Raw genomic sequence first — 22,978 nt, forward strand, 5'->3', positions numbered from 1 at the left:
AGTTTTCGGTTCACCTATTGTTCTCTCTCTCTCTCTCTCTGTAAATCCGCATTTTCGGATCGCGCCGCGATAACGCACGAGCGGATAATTAACGCCATTAACGAGCAAACGGATAATGAGGATGTTAATTCGACTGGCATTTCGGCGACCGCGTATTATTATCCGAATTTCTTATTTACAACGGTATCGAGTCATATCGATGCACTGTAATGGCTCTCATTAACGAATGCGGCTTTCTGATACGCTCTCCCAAATCAGTACATTTCCGGTGCGATAATACATCGTTTTCCATTTTCCTGGTCGATTAATAAAATTCCCGCGAGCGCGATAATTAATATGCGATTAACTTGTTTATATTCAATTCTTCGATTTTAACTAGAAAAAGTATGATAACAGAGTTTGTGCATCAAAGTCCATTCACATATATACAGTATACACATTGGAAACACCTTACATTTTGTATGAATACATCGTAAGATATTTAAATGACATTTTGATATCGTCATGTAAACTGTAAAATGTAAGGTGTTTCCAAACTTGTGGAAGGTACCGTATATATTTCTTATAGATTAAATAAATATGTCTTTCGATGTATACAAAAATGTACATGCAAATTTCTCGATAATCTTTCCGTCGAAACAGAGTGCTTTTATTTCTATTTAAATGGAAAAATGGAGAGATCGAGCTTGAGAGAAAATGATCCGCGGGAGTGGCTATCCGGAGCTGCCATATTGTTACTGGATGCATTCGCCAGAAGACACCGGGCCACACAACGCTGATACAACACGCCGACTCGACTCTAGACGCTAACTTTATACCTATTAAGGTCTGAGATCGATAGCAAGTACGTACACTATACGTATATATACGCCGCGCGTACTAAATACTGTATTGCGTTCTACAGGGTGAACGAGTAGTTACGGCTAACTAGGAATCTTTAACGACGCGGAATATAATAGTGTGTCGAATCTGACGAAACGAGATACCTCCCCAACAAGTACACCCAGAGAAAAATCACAGTATATAATCATGGGACAATATGGTATTGCAAGAATTTGATAAGAGTTCTGCGATTGATATTAATAGTACAAATTACCACGTACCTGATATAATATTTTTTATTGCGATAAATATTTAATCAGAAAAGCTTCTACAAAATTCTTCCAATACTATGTTGTCCCACAATTACCATCTCTCGGTGTATACCAGGAGGAGACGCGTCTGCAAAATTACCGATCAAGTGGCTTAATAAGTGAATAATCGAACCGATAAAAATCGTAAACTGGCCTCGCATGTGCGTAACGTGAATAAAATACGCATACATATACGTATGCGTGCACAATGCAAGCTTAAACCATTCGCTATTATGCGATCGTTCATATCACTATATGCAACGTGTTGAAGGAGCGGCAACACAATGCGACGATGAAGGCTCGATCATTGCCAACCTGACAGCTTCAACTTCAGCAGCTTCTTCCGTTCGCGCAGCTTTACTGTCGCAAAAGCGTGTTATTGACTTTTAATTTCGAGTAGAGTTTCATGAATCTTTAGGCACCGACCGAATGATATATATTTCTTACTGGAATCTAGCTGGAATCGGTTGAAGGATTAAGACTTTTATAGAGATCTCTAGGCAACGAAACGTCAATTTTGATGGTTGCACAATAACGGAATCAAAGTATCGTAATTGATTGATTGGAATGGATGGCGAAGCTCAGGGATTTTTAGACTCCGTTGGATTACAATGGCACTTATTAAGAAAGTCGATAGTATACCTACGTCGATAATTCTCGCGACCGTTATGACGTCCAAGGCGAAAAAAAAAAAGGAAAAATAATAATCGTGAAAGCTATTGCTGGAGCATTCGAAATATCCCAGATATATATTTCGACGATTCTTGTTGGGTCATCGGTTTTTATTTCTGCTACTTATAAACTCGGGCTTTTGATTATTCCTCGCTATATACTTTTGCAATCTGTCTCGGCGTGAATCGAATCCCCGATTCGATTCAGAATCTAAAGGGTTAATTACAGACCGTTTGGATACAGGATACGGCGGACGAATGCTTCTACAGCGATATCTAACGCTCTGTAACTTACATGGAGAACGTCGGGTTTCTATGCGGACTTTGGGCAAATGGAATCGACAGGGAGTCGAAAGGGGGTGGGAAAGGGGTTGGAAATGGATATATATACATATATACAGAGTGCTGGGCTCCTCTCGATCGATCCTCGAAGGATGTGGAGACCAACAGAGGTGACTCCAAAAGAGAGAGAGAGAGAGAGAGGGGGGGGAGGGGGAGAAGGGGGGAAGAAGAATGAGAGAGTATACGGGAAAGAGGGGGAGGAGAGGAGAGGAGAGGAGAGAGAGAGAGAGCGAGAGACTCGTCGAGAAAATAACTAATAGGGGTGGGGTTGCAAGAGACGCTGCGGATGTGAGCGGATGTGGCGAGGAAGGCAGAGGGGCAACAGACGAGGGACGGAGAGGGGAACCGGGAGGGGGATGAGTTAGATAAGGATGAGAATATTGGGCCAAGTGGAAGGGAAACGAAGGGATGATGCTCGCGCTTGGAAACTACCTATGCCGTCGTCACGCCGGTACGAACGGTACTGCAAAATGTCGGGTACCTACGGATTCCTTCCGCGCCTCGCATACGCATACATCGGGTGTCCCGGAAAGAGACGCGACGTAGGAACCGGGCAGACTCGATGACAAAAATTCCCTCACTTTTTCAGATTTTTCAGAAACCCACAAAAATTCAGTCTCTCCCTGACTTTTTCAGATTTTTCAGAAACCCACAAATTCAGTCTCTCCCTGACTTTTTCAGATTTTTCAGAATCCCACAAATTCAGTCTCTCCCTGACTTTTTCAGATTTTTCAGAAACCCACAAATTCAGTCTCTCCCTGACTTTTTCAGATTTTTCAGAAACCCACAAATTCAGTCTCTCCCTGACTTTTTAGGGTGATTTTTTCCAAATATGTAATATATCTATATGATAAATCGATGAAGAGATTCGGAAGTTGAAAGAAAAATTTAAATCAATTATGCAATCTGCATTATATGTGCGATAATCGAAACAAACGTGTCGCTTTAATCGTCTTTTTTATTTATATTATATCAAATTTTTTAGTTTCGTCTCGATCAAACACATCGAAATAAAATAACACGACGACGAAAATTAGCGTGCTGGGAGTCGAGGAAAAATTATATTTATTAAATAAAAAATTTCAAATTATTGAGACAGATGTTCAATTATTGATATATGAAAATTATTGAGAATAGTGTGAAAAAATCCAAATAAATGGTAAAATTTCCTGACAATTCCAGATTTCTAAAATTCCCTGACAATGCCCGGATTTCCCTGACCGCTAGACACCCTGCGAGATATTCGATGTTGTGGTTCGACGAACGGACGGAAATAGTCCGGATAGAAGCGATCGTCCCGAACACTCATTTCGACGACTCTACGACTAAATTAATACGCGATGTACCAAATTATACAATTCTCGAAATACAGATTCGGACGAGGCCTTTTGGAGAGGAGTCGAGAGAATCTTTTCAATTAACTTACGAAATGATGAGAGACAATCGTATAACGAAGATGCTACGAAGGCTTGATTCGACATTGTATAAATAGCCACGAACCTTCGCGGCCTCTAGGGTCTCTACAAATAGGGGAGACTGCGTTGTATAAACGGTTAGTAGACAAGCGGTACTAGTAGAGGAGGGACAACGACTTGGGTCTCTCACTTCGAATGGGGCAGGGACAGGTATAAATCTTTGCTGTTGGACGGCGGCCGAGCGCCCGATGCGTAATTTCTTTCCTCCTTTGCCTTTTATAGGAGACTGTTACGGTCAATATACAAAAATACGAGGTAGGGATAAACGAACTTTCGCGATTAGATTCCTTTTTGGCCGAAAAACAAGGGAACGCAGCCGGTTAATTCCGCAAGAGGGAGGAGCATTTGCCCCCCTTGAAATCAGTAAAAAAATTGAGCATTTGCTTCTCCTTGCGAATTAACACTGGAATCTATTTGCAATTTTATATAAAATAAAAATATTTGGGTAATAAGATAATAAAAAATTGAGAAAGAGTGTAAGAATTAAATTTGCCCCCTTGAATTCAGTAAAAAATATTAAGCATTTGCTCTCCTTGCGAACATAAATACTGGAATTTATATGCAATTTTATTTAAAATAAAAATATTAAAATAACAAGATAATGAAAAAATTTGAGAAAGAGTAAATAAAAAAAAATGGTAATCACGCCCCTCCCTGGAAAAAATCCTGCGGACGTCCATATTCGCGTTATATCTAGTTCGATACGTCTTCGAGGTGCAATCTCGAGCCGCGCATTCCCGTTGAGGGCACATGCGAGAACGGGAACGAGTCTCGAGATTTTTGCGAGGACGCGAGAAACCGTGACACATTCCTAACCGCGATGCAAGAAGCTCCGTCGAGTTTCGGTCGCACGCCGGTGCATGCTGCATCATCATCGCGCAGTCGCGTGGGTGTAGGTAGATGAAACTGCGTTTATGTGCGCGCATACGCACATTTCATTTGTCCTTCGGTGAAAGGGACGAAAAAGGACGGCCGACCGTGAACAAAGAGATATGCGTATAAAGCGAGGCGGATTCTCGTCCGCCGTTTCGCGTTTCTCGACGCGCCGACACGAGAGAAGCGGAAGGTAGCGCGAAAGATATTGCAATTGTGTCTTGCAAATCTAGCTCTTACGTCGCGAAAGTATAAACGCTCTCGGTTTGTTCCGACGCGAGAAAATCGATGGCGAATTCTGGACAAGTCGCGAAACGTATTTGAGAAACGCGTCGAAGGCGCAGCCACTTTCATTAAGGTGCCTTTTCATACGCAGCAGCAAATCAGTCGCGTGATCAAAAATTTATTATTTCAAAGTTAAAATTACGATTTTTGCTTTTACATTCTCACATTAATCTATTTCATTTGTAAAATCCATGATTCAACTAATATAATAATATAATTCTTCTGCTTTGCTGTTCGTTCAATTAAACTTCACCGATAGCAATAGACCGCTGCGACAGTATGCTGCACATGAAATGTTATACCTTTAAGCGACTTTCACGCGTAATTAAAATTAGACATCGCGAATAAAATCGGGAGGACAGAACTCATATATCACGTACAAAGCGCGCGGGCGAAAAGGGAACAAGCGCCGATAGTAACAGGGCTGTAAACACGGTTGGTAATACGATGACACTGAGAAACACGAGAGACAAAGAGGAAGAAGGAGAGGGAGAGAGAATATCGGCCGTGACGTCGCCAACCATGTGAGAGCACCCTTAAGCGCGCGGCCCTCCTCCACCCGCGGCGCGCGAGAGCGCGTCGGGCTCGCGCACTTGACTGCCGTGCTCTAAGTGAGAGCGCCACGTGACGTCGCCGCGCTCGACCCCAGGCCGCCTGTGCTTCCGATAGCACGCGGGCCGATTGCACGGTGCGCCGCGATTGGCCACACCTTTTCGTGTCGGCCGCGCCGCTTCGGACGCGATGTAACGATAATATAACGACGACGACGACGACGACGACGCGGTTGTGACGGATGCAACAAAATGCATGCATGCATGCACGCTGGATCTTAGGCGCGAGGATGACCGACCCGGCAACGTCGCTGATCGGAAGAACCTATCCGCTTTTACTTCTTGCCCTTCCTCGACCAGAGATTCTTCTACTTTTCGCGCATTTCAGAGAGACCATAGATATATGGAGATGCACGCGAATGCATCGTAACAACTGCATATGTGTGTACAAGGGCGTCCGCGCAGAGGGAGCAAAAGAGGGCATTTGGCTCCTTTTGAGTAGACACTCAAATTTATTCGCATATATTTAATATAAAAAAGATGAAAGAAACAACCCATATGTCTGCTAGAGTAGTTCCGTACACATTTAACTCTCATCGATCCCGCGTGATTCCATTTCTGGGACAACCAAGTATTATTATTATTTTTATTATTATTATTATTGAAATCCCGTTCCCGATGCGATACGTATGATTTAGAAATAAGAGCCAATCGCGATTGTGCCTGGCGTTCCAAAAATGGAGATACGGAGACGGGTGTGTACACCATCGCGTATTTAATAATACCGCTAAAGCGTATACAGATGATGATATTCGCTCGTCGATACTTCTTTGTCGACGTTACGTCATCGTGAGACGCGAATACTCAACGTCTGAATAAATGCAAGCGCGATCGATATAGGCGGATCGTTGTAAATATTGCATTATTCCGCGGAGCAAGTTTCTACACCGAGCACGTAATGTATCCCCTCTGTGCAGGATATTTTTCCAAGTAGTTTCGAAGGAGAAGTAATTTCGAACGAGCGAAAGCTCTCTACACGTTCGATATCGACAAGATTTTTTTCCCCCTTTTAATTCTACCGCGTTAAATCGATATACAAGATTACGATTACGACTGTGTACGGGACGAGTCTTCCCTCCGCGTTTGTATTACAGCTTGTATTCACTTGGGACACTCTGTATACGTGATGTCGTAATTTGCCAAAAATAGAGTCGACGTGTACACAAACGAGTCGTCACTTCGGGAGAAAAGAATTAGACTCGTATAATGTGCGATCGATTCCTCGCGAGCAGAGACTGTATATTGTTGTAAATTAATTTCAACCATGGAATGTTTAAATTTAAATCAACGATATCATGGAATAATGCAAACATTGTATATACGAGCAAGAACATCGATAAATCATTATTTCACTCGAACAATTGAATTTTTTAAAGAATTTATTTTTGGACATTTTTGTACACATAAATATACTTAAAACCGTGCAACTAAATAATTAAATATAAATGAAAGCGTACACGGCTGATGATATCGAAATGAATAATCGAAATGATTTCGAAAGTTCAATTGTTTGAATAAAAGAATTGTTTTTATCAACGCCGTCGCGTTTTGACTCGTATCGATCTTATCAATCCACATTTACGTTGTTTTCGAATCTAAGTATGGGAGATTGCAAATTTGATTACTTTGCGTCGACACCTTTTTCGGAGAGAGTTTATCGTTGCGTCGTTGTTCGAGAAGCGAATTATTTTTAATCATTATCAAAGATAATATATACACGTTTTCCCGCTTTCGGTTCATTCTATATATAACAGATGAGCATTTATCTGCCGCATAATTTTTCGATAAACGATGAAAGCGTCTTACAATTTCTTTCATTTTAATTAATTTCTTTTTAATTTAATTTAATTAATCTCCTTTTTTTAAGAAGAAAGAAAGAGCGGAGCAATCACGTTGCGGCAACATGTGTGACAATTTAAACGGTTTCATCATAAGAACGTCGAGATAAGACTCGGTACGTTGTCTACCCCGCGAATAAACGCGCGACAAAGCGATAAAGAAGAAAATTTGCGGACGAAATCTAAAGCGCCAACATGCGACAACTACTGCACAATCACGTGCGTCAGCTAATTACTCGTTTCAGCCGAGTTCGAAGTCGATAAGACGATAGTATGTCAATAGAGTGAGCGAAAATCTACGTCGCTTAGCGGATGATCTGTCATCGCAAGCAGTCTTGTGCTTAAATGATTTGAAAATTAGCTAGCTAGAAGCGAGATAAAATTATATATTGATTCATCTAGATAATTTTATAGATAATAATGTTTAAGACTGCTTATTAACACAGTTATATAAAAAAATGTAAATTATAAAAAGGATATAAAAATATTGTCTTCATATTTTTATTTATACATTTTTATCGCTTACTGCTCAAGTTCTACTATTACTATTTAAGTATTTTTATGTGCTATGATTCTAAATTAAAAAATATCTGAAAATTATATTCTAGATAATTTAATAGAGATAATACTTTTTTCATCCAAGATGCAGACATAGATAATACATACTTTTATTATCTATATAAAGATAAAATGGCGCAAAAGTTTCTAGATGATCATCTATATAATTTTATTTAGGTAACAGCAAACACTGATCGCAAGATGCTTTCATTGAAAAAAAAAAAGAAAAAAAAATGCTCGTCGAAAAATCGTGCGGTAAAAATATGCTCATTGCAAAATAGGATAATCGAAGATAATCATCGTGAAAAAAAAAAAAAAAAAAAAAAGATTAAAATTGCAAAAAACTCTTAAAGGAAGTGACTGATGTTAAAAAATTCGCGACATGAAAAAATGACAAAGTTAAAATAGACGAAACGATAAGAAGGATAACGATCAAACACGTGTCACAATAATCAGCGACAGTGGTTTTTGTCTCGGAACAATAGTCTTTCGCGCGTGATGTGTCATCAAATTCATGATGGCCGAGCTTTTTCAAGCTCTCGAATCATAAATCGAGACAAGATTCTCAAGATACGATGATTGTCGAAACAAGATACTGATCTAGAAAATTAATCAAATAAAAAAAGAGCACGAGTAGTCAAGCGGTTCAATATTAGTCCATTTTCTACGTCACCCAGCATCCATCTCGCAATTTTTTCGCGGTGCATTTTTCTCAAAGTTATTTCTAGTCATCTTTTTTTCAAGTAAATTTCTCATAAATAACGCATAATTAGTAATTAAATTAATATAATAGTCATCTGTGTGTGTGTGTGTAGGGAGCAGGTTTTCGCCTCGCTGTTTTGTGATATCGACTCTTTTTGCGGTAGAGACGACAGACGACGAAAGGAAAAAATATTTTTGTCCGGGAGGGAATAAAAGAATAGAAAAGAGAGAGAAAAAAGAAAGAACGCGTGCGCGTCTATATAGACAGCTCACCCTCGCTCCGAGAAAGCGGGCCTCCAATAACTCCTGCTTCCTTGGGTCCAGGGTGGCCTGAAAGTGCTCCATCTTGACGCCAGCGCCTGGAACAACAAGTCACAGCGAATTACACTCCGACCTTTTGCCCGTGGCGTTGGTGGAAAAACACGGAGGAGTCCACCGATAAGAATTGGAGAAAGATATCCGAGATGCTGATCGATTCGAAATTGATGCGATGTTAGAATAAAGAGGAAAAGCGAGAAAATCGAGATGGAGATTAAGCAAGAATCGATCGCGCGAAAAAAAAGAAAGAAAAACCGGAAAGGGAAATCGGAATATCACGGAAGCTTTCCCAGAGTATGCTTGGTAGCCGATATTAAATATCGGGTGGCGCTATTATATACAGACATATATAATATGCCGTGCAATTGCAGGAAGTATCGCGATTTTTATTATTATCGTCTCTTCGCTCGAGATCGGAGAGGAAAAAAATTGCCAGAGAATTTCTCAAAGAGAGGAACATCTTAATCACGGTGTTTTCGTTCCTTCTTCGGTTTATATCGCGAAAGGGGATTATCTATATCTCTGTTGCGCGTCCCAACAGAGGAAGATTAATCCGTTCCTGATGTTCGATGTTACGAATTCGAAATCCTCCTAAATGCTATACGGGAAATTCGCGGATAGGGAATTATCTTCCGTCACCTTTGGAGCCATAATTACCCACCCGCGTTTCGACTACTGCGACATTACTGGTATATATAAAGCCTCATACCGATGATTACCGCGCGCGCAATAAACTGGACATCCCACGGCTCGTAAACGGCGCAATCCGAGTGCTATAATTAGCGTTGCGGGGCCACGTTATGCTGGCCATTATCTATTTCGATCAAACGGATTGGATTTAACTTGCTGCCGGCCCTCTCCGCGAATAAACCACGCGCCATTGTGCGATCTAGAGCCTCCGTCTCGTAAGATTCATCGACTCGACGCGCATATAAATATAGTATATATCATTCGCTCTCTTTTATCCGAGAAAAGATATTTCTCCTCGGGGGATTCAATTAACCTTTTCGTCCTCATTTTTTCCCGAACGACATATGTAGTTTCTCGGAAAAATCACTGATTTGCTATATATTTACGTCCGAAATTTTGAAGCAATGAATGGTACAATTCTTTCAATGTAAACTCGCAGGATGCTCGCCCGCATGGAAGGAAAAATAGAAAAAATGCATATATACATATTGCGCGCGGCTCCAAGCTTCCATCGGTCTCATTTTTAACAGAGACTTTGTTATCAACGCGCATGTACACGATCGAATGAGTCGCACTGCTCCGCCGTTACTTTCGAGAATCACTGCAATCCGTTAAAGACATTATACACGTTCACGACGCGTGACCGGCCGTTGCGGCGTTATATGTATACCCAACCACGTTCTTTTATACACCGACGATTATCGATCTTTCCGTTCCGCGGATGGGATCCGCGAGAATATTCGCGGCTCTCGGAGTCGAATTGAGAAAGTGAGAGACCGGGGAAAATTCGCGGCCTGCTGGGACGGACAATTAAAAAAGCCGGAGATCGCGCGAAAAAATAAGAAAAAAAAAGGAAGGAAAGGAAAAAGAACAAAGATGCAACGAGCGCGTCTCTGCTTAATAAATCCGAGCGGGTGAAGGCGCGCGCGAGTGCAGTAGCGCAGTCATTGAACTCGTCGTCGGCCACAATTTTCATGTAAAACGAGGGCAAGGCTATTTTATTCGTAGTGTGCCTGCGCCTGGGATAGAGGCGAATGGACTCGCCGTAAGAAGATAGATGCGGTTCGTCGAGGCGCGAGTTTAATTGTGCAACTCTCAAAACAATGCACTTTTACGACATAGCGTGTAAGTGGCCGCCGCCGACTCGCATGTATCTCGGATAGTTGAAGGATCTCATCGCGAAACAAATTTTTATTCGACATTCCTCGCAAAAAAAAAAACTCCCTTCTCGATCGATCCGAAAATTGCAATTTTTTTTACCAAGCGTCGTGCGGGTGTCCGCGGGATTTTTCCAGATAGAGGGGATTAAACATTTTTTGATTTCCTATTTTTTGTTTTAAATTTTTTCAATTATTAAATACGCAAATAAATTTCGCAGTGTTCATGCAAAAGGAGAGCAAATGCTTCATTTTTTGACCGATGCCAAGGGGAGCGAATGGACGCCCATTTTTTTTTTGTTTTTCGATTCTTACGTGGCGCCGATGTTACGTCGAAGAAGAAGTGTCACGACGAGCGCAGCTGGAATTTCATTCGTTCTACAAAAGGCGCGGAGAAAGCGAGGAGCGCGCTAGCAACAATGTAAAGACGCGCGTTGCTCAGGATATTTCGCGGGCGGGCGAGTTTACACGGACACATCGAGGAATTACATTACGTTACATTACACATGCTTGCGCGCGCGCGCGCGCAGTCCGTCAATCGTCGTCGTCGCTGCATCTGTGCAGCTTCTGAAAAAGTATGTCATCGAATATACTTGGATCTCTGTCAAGCGAGATGCTGGTATCGAGAAAACATCCATATTTCGCGACGGGGTATGTCGGGGACTTGTATAAGAGAACGCGATAGCGAATATATTACGCCGGCTGCCAGAAGGGAGCGACTTTATCGTCGCTTTTATCACGACTAGCAGTATTTATAGAAATATGACTAATTAGACGTGACTTTGTAAGAATCTAATATATATTTTAACGTTCGTTTGATCGCATATGCATATATATTTTTCTCGCGATGAAAAAAACGTCGCATTTCGTCGAAGATCAATGAGAGTGCAACTTTTACGTAAAAGATGCAAGATGCAAAAAAATTAAGCGCGTTGCGCAATAATTTCCGCTTTCCTATAAGTTCCTGTAAAGAAAAAAAGAAACCGGTACTTTATTTCCGGGGTACGCAAAGTACTTTTTCTCGGCGTATCGATACTTCCGCATTTTCGCGATAAAATCGAAAGCTATTAATCAATTGCATTAATTGTTTAACGTAATATTATCGGAAAGAGAGAGAGTTCAGAGTTCCCGCGAGGTTTATAGACTTAGTGGGGCTCTTATTCCGCAGAAAGTTCCTTCCGCAGGACTTTGCGCTACGAGATAAAATGATAAACTTGTGACAAACTCGTCGAATTTGTGTGTCACGAATTGTAACCTTATAACAAACTTATATTTATTACGTGGAATAAAACATGGCCGAAATATACTGAGACCTTTGATATTATATCTCAGTGAATGAAAAGATCGGTAAACCACGAGGATTTACTAAACTACGTTTAACACAAATGAGCTGATTAAAATTAAAAATAAACGAGGAATCTTTGAATAAAATTTTTTCACGGTCCATGTAAAACTATTCGTAAAGAAACTTGTGTACGTGTGCTTAACCTTCGTAACAGAAAAAGATTTCAAAATTGTATTCTTCCCTGATATTTATGCGAAAGAGAAATATTCTCAAGGCTATTTACGCACATTTTCACGTGCAGGTAGATGGATATATAAAAGTTCGCAGCGGTATGTATTTATATACGCTTTACGTACAAAGATAAGTTTTTGCCGCAAAGTTTTAGCATTAATATCTCGTAAACTCATTTACGAGATCATCTACATCTCGTAATAAGAGCGATCGATCTGTCGACGAGTGTCGCCCGATTTATTATCGCGTTTTATTCTTAATCATCGCAAGACTGAAATAACGTCAGTATTTTCATGCATCAGAATGAAAATTGTCAGAAGACTCCCAAAATTATCGATTCGCGTGACATCTGTCACTCTCAATCGCTCAGATTACATTATCTATATAATAAATATATTTTTTATTTATATATAAATATATATACATGGGCATCCGCAGAGAGGGGGCGCAAAAAAATTAAGCATTTGCTCTCCTTTGAATAAACACTAAAATTTATTTGCATATGTAATATAAAAAAAAAAAAAATTGAAATTAAGGAAGAACAAAAATGACGAAACAAAAACATGAATTATGCTCTCTTCTGGAACAAAATCCTACGGACACCCACGGATATATACACATACATTAATTTGATATCGTCTGTCTACGTGCCGCGGACACGTTTCCGTTTGTTAATTTTTGGTTCGGCTGAGAAAAATAAAAATGATTGACGTGATTACTCACCACCACCAGAGTTCCAGCAATTATCAGTCATCCCTGTTTATCCATCTGCTTTGTTGGCACTACATTATAATAATCACACTGATCCAGCAACTCGGTCGAATGTCTCGCGACGCGGTGGTCCTTGACGGCGACGTTACGCACACCGGATACACTTTTCATGAGCCCCAGAGTGCCGCCCGACAAAACTCTCAGCTCCGCCGCATCGCTTTACACCAATGAGAGCACCTGTCTCATTATTGATCTCACACTACACACTCTCTCTCGATCGCGATGTACCGGGTGGGCCGCACCGCGGTAGCATCCGCGCAATTTTTCGCACTCTCGACTTCCGGGGAGGCTTCCAAGTTCTCTCTCTCTCTTTTTTCCCTGCAACTACCCGATGTCACCCACGCGTCTACAAAACCGCCGAAAGCGTGTTAACCCACTTCTTTCATGACAAAACTAATAATAATTAATTAAGAATTTGTTCTACATTTCGATTAGCCCCCTTAGGATTCTTTCGTTCTCCGGTCTTGGAGCTCAAAAATGGAGAATACGAGATAGATTGACGTTAGATGTTATATATCGGAATAAAAATCAAGAGAGCAGCTGAAACGAATCAATCGATCTTGAAATTTAGTCCCGTCACGTAAAAGCTTTGTTTACTCGAATTCATTACAACGGACGCGATTCAAAGTAACGACCAACGCGTCTGAGAATGCATGAACGCGCGATTACAAAGCACAATGAAACCCGGGAGAAAATGGTCAGTAATGATCAACATGGATCGGTGCGCGCGCCAGCCTCCTCGGGAATCTTTTTTTTTCATCTATGTAGGTTTTCGAATGCGTTCAAACGCTGAATTGAAATTTCTCTCGGGGGAATAATTTCTCCGTCTGCTCGTTTGGCGTGTAACGTCGGAAGGAAAGCCGCGAGATGGGAAAACTAATGCAAGTATAACAGCAACGCGCATAATGGCGGCATGCCTAATAAATCCGAACGCAAAATTCGAGCGATTGAAAAATATAACGCGCGACGTTGCGCTTTACTTTGTTTCCCGACGTTTGTTGCGATTTTTTCTCCTTCCGCGGGCACGCGATTGTTTCGTTAGAAAGTAAAAAAAGTGCGATCGAAAAACAGACGGTGTACTTTGCCGACGATTAGCTCGAATGAATCCTAAGGAGAGCTCGCCGAGACGAGGTTAGATGCCGACATAAATCAAAGATGCCGGCTTCGACAGCTGTACGGATTTAAGTCCGAATCGCACGACGAATGCACGTGATTATTTAATCGATTCTCGAGTGGAATGTTCAAAAATAAGGCGGCGAATGAAGCGCGAGAAACGAAAACAGGTGAAAAGATGTCGATTAATAAAGCGACTAACCTTACGATCGCATGAAAATCTTCGGTTTCTATCTACCAATCCTACCAATTAAAGATACGTGTATAGGATTTCAACAACTGCTGACAACTATGTAACTGGAATGTCCCGCGAAGTGTATATATCTTGGCGTAAATCTAGTATCTATTACTTTCTTACGGTTCGTGGCCCTTATTGGCCCTGATATCGGCGCGTCGACAAAATTACAGCGCAACAATACCGACCGCGTAGGTGCCGCTTTGGTCTCTCAAAGAGAGCAAATTGATCGAGAGACAACGAAGCGCACAGTTGGCATAACCGGCCTCGGAATCGCCGAATTACGTACATACCGCGTCGCGCGATTCGGCTGGAATTCAATCGCGAATCGAGAGGGAAAAAAAAATGCCAAAAAAAAAAAAAAAAAAAAAAAAACTCGGCTTCGGTAGACGCGCGAGGCGACAAGGCGATGGCTCGGATCTCCTTCCTCCGGCCGCCTCCCAGTCTCCTCCTCGCGACGTCCAGCCGGAGACTTGGAGGTTACACACGACGAATAATCGATTCATTCGCTGACAACGCACTCCCGAGACAGACGGGGGTCTCGGGAGCGCGACTCACTTCTTTTTTCTTCTTCTTCTTCCTTCTTCTTCCTCCTCTTCTTCGCTCGCGAAAACGACGCGATTACGAACGAACGCGCGGTAATCGGTCGACTCTCCGCACCGCTTCCGTTTTTTCCGTCTTCCGCTCTGGTTCGCTTCACCGGTGTGTCCTCTCTCTCTCTCTCTCTCTCTTTCTCGCACGCGCGAAAGAACGCAAACGTACTTCTTAATACGTTTCTGCTTTTCTCTCTCTCTCTCTCTCGCGCGCGCGGATAGTTTCTCTCCTTCTCACGAGCGAAAACTGGTTGTGTTAGCGGCGACACGCGCTCGTGAAATTTCGTGACTCCGCCAAACAGCACGCGCCGTTCACCGCATCTCTCGTTGCATGATAAAACGCGTATGTAATATCTTCTTCCTACTCTCGCGCGCTCTCTCTCTCTCTCTCTCTCTCTCTCTCTCTCTCTCTCTTGTCTGTCTATCAATCGGTCTCTTACGATCTCTCTCGCTCCCTCTGGCTTCTCTCTCTCACGACATAGCGCGCTCGGTTTATCGGAAGAAAGAAGGAAAAACTCATCTGGAAGATGGCCGCCGCCCGCCAGTCACCGATTTATCCCTCTCTCTCATGGCGCACTTCTCTTTCGCGAAGAGAGCCAGCCGGGGCTCCGCCGACCGCGATGCACGATGCACTCTCGGATGCCGTTAACTGCCGACGACACTCGACGATTCACGAAATGGGGAGAGAGAGAGAGAGAGAGATTCTCGGCGATCGGACAACACGACGGGCGCGACCGACTCCTACGACGAAGACGTAGACGAAGACGAACGATGACACGACGAGACGAGCGAGAGACCCCCAACGAGACACCGGTAACGCGGCCACGCTCTCGCCCGACAGTACTCGTACTAAAAAGCTCACCTCGTAGGAACCGTAACGCACTCTCCTCTCGACGTACACAGAAGCGCGCACACACAGAGAAGGGGGCACTCGCGACACACACGCGAGCGCGCGCGCGCACGCGGCCTCGTACGTGACACACTGCACCGAACGGAATCGCTCCGATTGCCTAGGAGACGATGCGGTGCTTCCGCGCGGCGGATGCGACGCGAGACTTTTAAAAACGAGCGAGACGCGCGGCTAACTTCGCGTCTCTCGCTTGCCGAGTGCCGTATCGGTCCCTCTTTCTTTCCCTCGTTCTCGCTCACCTCTCGCGATTAAGACACCTCCACCCTTTCTGAGGAGGGAGTAAACGCGACCGGATACTTTTCTCGCCAATTTTTTAACGACTACGACGACCACGACGACGACGACAACAGTGACGTAGCCAGTCGCACACCATGGCGTTCGCACGACGTCTCTCTCTCTCTCTCTCTCTCGGTCTCGCTCCCGAGCGGCACCTTACGGCGCTTCGGCTATTATCGGTGAGCTACGATGTTTATTCGGCGGCGCATCGGCCGACCAGTCACGGCTCGCGGCGAGATCATCCCCGGTTCTCGCTTTCGTTTCCCTATACTAGCTCTCGTATCGTCCCGTACCGTCCGTCACCCCGTTCCCCTCTACGCGAGATTTTAAGGGTGCGTTCACAGTCGCGAGCGAGTTACTTGAAGTATAATATATAACAGTCATGCATACAAAATATAAATGTATAAAAGCACGTGTACGCTGATATGTCAAATTATCGAACTGTCAAAAACACGTGACACGTGTCGGTTGATAAATATAACAAATATAATACAATTCGTATCTGTTGTTATATATAAAAAACTACGTGACACATTCAGAATTGGATATATTATTTCTTAACATTTTTGACAGATGGTTCTACGATTATACAATAGAGTTACAGTACGCTATAAGATGTTTCTGTTGACGATGCTTTATCCTCTTTACATCTTGACAAGCTGTACAAAAACTCGTGTATTATAAATATAAAAAACATATTCAATTATCCAACAGGGACGTGGCCTTAAATAACTTCCTCTCGCGATAATGTAACATCTAAAGCTGTGCAAACATCGTCGAATCATTTGATCATTTCATTATTCTGTTCCTTTTTTTGTTTCAATAAGTTTCAAGAGTTAAATAGCATTTACATTTTAGTTGTACATATAGAACACATTTTACATTTGTCATTTTATAAAGAGAAAAAGTCTTGAGAACTGTAAACAAATATTGAAAATAAGATTACGTTAGCGATCTTGTGACAGCTAATAAAAAAGAATGTTTTGTAATAAATAAAAAAAAATATATATATATGTACATAATGTGCGTATTATAAATTCTATAATATAATCCTAAATAAAAATATCTATGTACATTTTTCGTAATAAATATTGTAACAAACTGTCCATTCAAATATATAATAATGTTATGAAAAAATTCAGTTTTTAAAAGAAAGGAAAACTCATTGTATAAAGTTAAACGTTTTTAATACGCATTCTGTTGACTAGCTTGGTCGGTTTTCCACCTAAATTTTTATCGCCATTTAAATTGCAAAATACATTTCGCTCATACATCGATTCTTTACCTAAAAATGTATACCGTCCACATTTGGCACACTATATTTCTATAAATAAACATACTACAATGCATGTATAAAATGTTGAATTAAAAAAATAGGTATATAACATTCCAGTCCTAAATTATAACAACTAAAAAAAGAGAGAGAGAAAGAGAATATCACAAAGATGTACTTAAAATAACTTAAACTAGATTATGACATGTGAACTGTTTATTCGAAAAAAATATTTGTTATATTCTCAAATATATTTAAATAATATAAAATATCTATTCTTAATTGGATATGTAATCATTTTCAAAATAAACAGCTCATATAATTGTTACATATCGCTTTTTATTAAATAATGGCTAACAGATCGAAATCTCGTACGATTCTGTAATGATTATAATTAATATATTAAATTTGTAAAATTATATTTACGGAATTGAAAATATATACATATATATTTTCTAATTCTAAATTTTATATATATATATTTATATATAAATTATCATTTATAACAAAAGCTTTGTGTTCATTTGGCGCCAAATGTGGCCGTTCGATTTGGAAATTTATATAACACAAAAGTAGTGTAAAAATAGAGTTAAGTATCATGCTCCAAAAAGGAGCGAATAAATTAATATCATTACATGAATTGTTACAAACATGGTGTTTTTTTATATATCTCTACGAATATTGTAACGAAGAAAAGGATGTCTCACCTTAATCGGATACGTATATTATCGCAACTGACTACGCTAGTAGCGCTATAAATGCTCTATACGTGCTCTAAGCTTAATTAAAACGTAATTCTGCTACGACTAAAACGGCAGCTCTCTTCGTTCCACGAATGATCGTCCACGATCTTCGTAAAGTTAACAATTTATTCCGATGAATACAGAGGATACAGATTCAATTTTAACAACTATCCATCCGGTTTGGATCTATCGAATCGTAGATATCGTCATGTCGTACACGAAACTAATACGTACGGTGTAATAATCTCGACAATAAATGGAGGTAGCAATATTGTCAATAACAGGATTAGCCCTAGTGAAATGAATTATGAAACAATGTACAATGTTTACGTTTATGTCGGATACTGCTTGTGTTCTAGTTCCAAACTTTCCATACCTTCTACGTATATATAATCCACATTATTCGCGACAATACAAAATATTGAAACCCTGTAAATGGAAATGATTTGTTATGATCGACAATCTGTGATTTGGCATGTCAAATATATGTGCCAAACATTTCTTCCTAGTGTTTCTTTATACTTTTCCTGGAGATTATTATTATACTCCTCTTATCTGAGTAATAAACTAAATAACACAGTTTAAAATAATATGCAAACCGTGGAAAAAAATCACTACAATAATAATCGAGATGTACACATAAGTATAACGCTATTTTCTATGTACAAAGAATACAGGTACTTCTTAAGCGAGAGTATTTCTATATGTATAAACGCCAAACGATAATATTTCCAAATACACGATTGCTCTTGTCGAGAGCGGGCAAGATTCATGATCGATACATTCTGTAAAAAAAAATGCTTTCTTCATTACCAGTTTAAAGAATTACAATTAATTAAGAGATTTATATAGCATTGCTTAATTATGCAATGTTGAAAACTATTATAACGATTGTATCGTTTGTGCAATAAAACTATATCACATATTTTATAGACATATAAATCATATGGAAATTATATAAAAGTATCGAGAAAAAAAAATTACAAAACTTTACTACTCGAGCAAGATATTTCAGCTTGTAATTTGCTTTAATATTTGCCCACACAGCAGCTTATAGATCTAAAGAATCTCTCCCCATAAAGTTGCATATCACATTAATAAAGTCTGTTGTACATATACGGTTTTTAGTCTCTCTTACTTCTCGCTAAAACTGAGATCCTTTAAAAATCCAATCATTTAACAAGCATATCCTAGGTAGGTCTTGCAAGAAACTCTTAGTTTCAGTTTTACGTATCTTTACGTTATGAATTATGCTTTTCACGGATGCCCTATACATTTTTAATTTCGTTTATGTGTGTGGTTCTTGTCAATATATATTTTATATTAATCAAAATCTACGGCAATATCCGTGTTATTAGTAGAGACATTGGCGGAGACATTCATTTCTTCGTCTTCGATAGACTCTTTGTCCGTGGTGTTGGGCACTGTGTGATGGTTGTTTGCCGTTTGATTGTCGATCTTTGCTTCATCGACCGGCTGAACTGTCGTTAGCGTGCTCCACCAGTTCGAGAATGCCCCTTTTGCTTGCGATAGCGCTCCCCCTTTGTAAATTATTAGTTTCAAAAGTAATATTACGCACGATTTCAACCGCATTAGATTAATTTAAACGGATGCTCTGACAATATTCACGATTAAAAGATTTCAATACAATAATTAAATAAATTTAAACAAGAGAAAAATACAAAAGTTATACTTTTGATATTGCTTTTCTCTTTAAACAAATATTAATGTATTATTTTTTCAACGTACGAGAAAAAAAATTGGATGTAAATGCATGTGTATATATTTAAATGCATAACGCATATATATATATATATATATATTAAATGCTCTCTCTATATTATTTTTTTAACCAACTTGTATTTAATTTGTGCAATCTTACCTACGGCTTTTCCGGTAGTCGCCACTGCACGTCCAGTCGATGCCATTGCTTGATTCAACTTTCTTCCACTTTCTGTATTTTGCATCGTACTGCAAAATGAATATATACATATATAAAATAGATTTATATTTTCCATATCTTACAATTTAATTAGAAATAAAATAATAAAGCATGCATTGCAAATTGAAAATTGTCATATTTTATATAGGAAGATTTTGCTACTTACTGTGACAAGCGTAATTTCATATCTTGCACTGACAGCTGACCAGCAAATGGATGACCAGGCTCGATATTAAGTATCTCCGATTTACTTGCGTTGCACCACGCTTTATAGTTGTTCGTCGCACGCCACGCGGATACAAATGCTGCGTTATAATGATCCGACTGACGGGTGTCCTGCTGCATACAGGTACGCAGCATACTCAACAGGTACACTCGAAACTGCGTTCTGATCCACTCGTCGCCACCCTCCCATCCTACTCCATCCAGAAAGATATCCTTCCGAGGTTCGGCCACGTGCCTCACAACATAATCTGCGAATCTTAAGTCCTCTGTAGTAAGATGCAACTGTCGTCTCAGTTCGGGATCGGTTGCCTCTATCCGCGTATTTTCAACCTTTAAATAACACAAAAAGTCAAATCGTTTTATATTAAATTTCGATTAAAAAATATAAATTTTCAATATTATTCTTCTACGCTTACTTCAACTAGCACGTCAATAAGCTGTTTCTTTTGTTTAAACAACACATTTGTAGCACCCACTATATATCCTCTAACATTCACATCTCCCAAGAGATCCAAATAGGGTAAAGAGAGATAGGGCAAGCAGAGGTATCCCTAGAAGTATATTTTTTTTATACAATATGCAAAATACTTTCTTATATATATATATATATATATGAGATGTAATAAGCATTATTACCTTTGTAAATAACTCCAAAGGTAGGCCGCACAATTCAGGATTAATATGCGCGATTTGTGTAATGTTATTCGTCAATCTCGCATCGGAGAGCGCATCGTTACTCGTATCGCGCGGTAAACTATTATCCGTATCGCCCGTATTCAGCGTGATTGCGTTTACACTATGCACTCTATGTACGTTTTCGTTCGATTGTGGCGAATATTTGGAGTTGCTTTCCTCCAGATATTCCGTGCATTCTTGCGCCGACTCAATCTCGATGACTTTCATATTAATATTTTCATTGTCATTGTTATTTTTCTGCAGAGTTGCATGTTGCAGTCCATCCAAGCACTTGCCCTCCATGGACTCGATAGTCTTGTTATCGTTGATGCACAAGGAGTTTCTATTACTATTATCATTACACTGCTCATGATTTGCCTTAGATATATTATCTTTAACAATACAGCTGGATGACAAATTGGAATCGACATTGTTCATCGAGATTTCTTCTTCGTCAAAAGTTGGGATTGGAGACATTGGCCTAGATGGTCTGAAAAGATAAAGAATTAATCAATCAATTGATCAATTTTGAGATTTTTTTTATTATTGAACTGTCTCTGTAATACCTGACACATGCTGCTTGTTGAAGACCATGCTCGATCATACCAGGATACAATGACAATAGAGTCAATATAGTAGCGCACAATGGCTGTACAGGTGATTGATAAAAAACTATCCTTTTCTCAAGCAAGAGTAATTTAAATAAGAGCAATACTTTATGACGAAATTGCAGTATAAAATCTCTTGCAGACAAACCTATAAATAAATTAAATATCATATGTAGTGTAAATTATAATTCTAAATTATATATAATTTCAATTAAAAATTTGTTTATAGATAATTACCGACAAAAATTTGTGGCGGAATCTGACTGTCGCTACTCATACATGAATTAAGATGATGATAAGTATCCTCTAATAAGGACACTTTACTAAAATCTCCTTCATCAAAATATGCATGTGTTATTAGAGCCATTTTTACTTGAATGTGCCCATACAAAGGTAAAGTACTCAGCACGCATACTGATTTTTGAACAGTGCCTCTTGTTATATCTGAAGTACGATTTTTTAATTTCTGTAAACATAGTAAAAAGAGAATCTCAACTTGATAATCAGTTAAAATAAAAATTGAATTAGTTTTAGCACGCAAGATACACTTTACATACCTCTACAGGTATTTGTCGAAAACACGAAATGCCATATATCGTACGTTTTGGATCATTAAGACTAGGTAAATGGAAATAGACTGTGTCCTCGTCGTAGTTGTGAGAACCATCGGGCAGGGCAAGCGTAGGCAGGTACTTCCATCCTAAGGGACATTCGTTAGGCGCACCAGGTACCAAAGGTGGAAACGAGTATTCTACCTGAGAAGTGACGTTACGTTAGCGCGAGGAGATGTGATTGAAAGGCAGAAACGAATGCAGAACTGGGAGACAGGTTAATCGACAGATTTTTTTACCTGACAGCCTTTTTTGTGATGAAACCCGACGACGATGACATGAAGAATCGGCCCGTTCGATTCCGCCATCCTTATTTCGCCTTCGATTGAAAACAACGCCACGGTACTTCCGAGTCCCAGATACTTCTTTCCACGAACAATTCGCCGATTTCACATTTCAGAACTGCAAAAAATATTTTTCTCGACAGAGACGAGCCGATGGAGCGGCAGACACGCGCGATTTGACATGCGCCAAACGTATACATACACACACACATATATATAGATATATCGTTATCGCATAGCGGAACGGTTACCAACATAAGCGATATAAATTAAATGTTTGATATACTTATCAAAGAAAATAGACGTCTATATTCTTTGATTTATTATACAGATTTTGGATATGTATTTGACGCATTATATTACATATCATATATCTATGTTTGCTTAGTATATATATATATATATATATAAATGTCTGTGATCTGTTACCCCACCAATGGCGCGTACAGTCACGGTGTAGAAATATTATAGATGCGGCGCAACTACGCGACAGTCACGATATAATATATATTTTTTACATAAAAATTCTATTCTATTTAATGTAAATCAA

The 22,978-nt window shown here is 39.9% G+C and overlaps 2 protein-coding genes across 7 annotated transcripts in view; both read right to left on the reverse strand.

Annotated features, from left to right (window-relative positions):
- The window catches only part of Tlk (Tousled-like kinase), a 45,363-nt gene extending 29,558 nt beyond the window's left edge, over positions 1 to 15,805 (reverse strand). For 2 of the 6 annotated variants that reach the window (XM_085482665.1, XM_029314183.2), the window contains exons 1-3: positions 14,847 to 15,805; positions 12,893 to 13,286; positions 8,762 to 8,847 (exon numbers count right to left, since the gene is read on the reverse strand). In XM_085482665.1, coding sequence (XP_085338791.1) covers positions 8,762 to 8,847; positions 12,893 to 12,923 — 117 coding nt within the window. In that variant the 5' untranslated portion in view covers positions 12,924 to 13,286; positions 14,847 to 15,805. Of the gene's footprint in view, positions 1 to 8,761; positions 8,848 to 12,892; positions 13,287 to 14,255; positions 14,621 to 14,846 lie in introns of those variants that run through there. The other 4 variants (XM_085482662.1, XM_085482664.1, XM_085482661.1 and 1 more) reach the window with 4 other exon arrangements.
- A 792-nt stretch (positions 15,806 to 16,597) lies between these two features.
- Positions 16,598 to 22,727, reverse strand: LOC114939778 (late secretory pathway protein AVL9 homolog). Its single transcript, XM_029314190.2, has 9 exons — positions 22,384 to 22,727; positions 22,091 to 22,288; positions 21,771 to 21,999; positions 21,492 to 21,681; positions 20,887 to 21,415; positions 20,667 to 20,801; positions 20,192 to 20,580; positions 19,966 to 20,054; positions 16,598 to 19,624 (listed from the first exon to the last, which is right to left on the reverse strand). Exons 1-9 carry the CDS (start codon positions 22,450 to 22,452, stop codon positions 19,407 to 19,409), a joined length of 2,046 nt encoding a protein of 681 aa, XP_029170023.1. The 5' UTR covers positions 22,453 to 22,727; the 3' UTR covers positions 16,598 to 19,406.
- Between the last annotated feature and the right edge of the window lie 251 nt (positions 22,728 to 22,978).

Source organism: Nylanderia fulva, unplaced genomic scaffold (assembly GCF_048542155.1).
Source record: "Nylanderia fulva isolate GAGA-0341 unplaced genomic scaffold, ASM4854215v1 Scaffold21, whole genome shotgun sequence".
NCBI classification, from domain to species: Eukaryota; Metazoa; Arthropoda; class Insecta; order Hymenoptera; family Formicidae; genus Nylanderia; species Nylanderia fulva.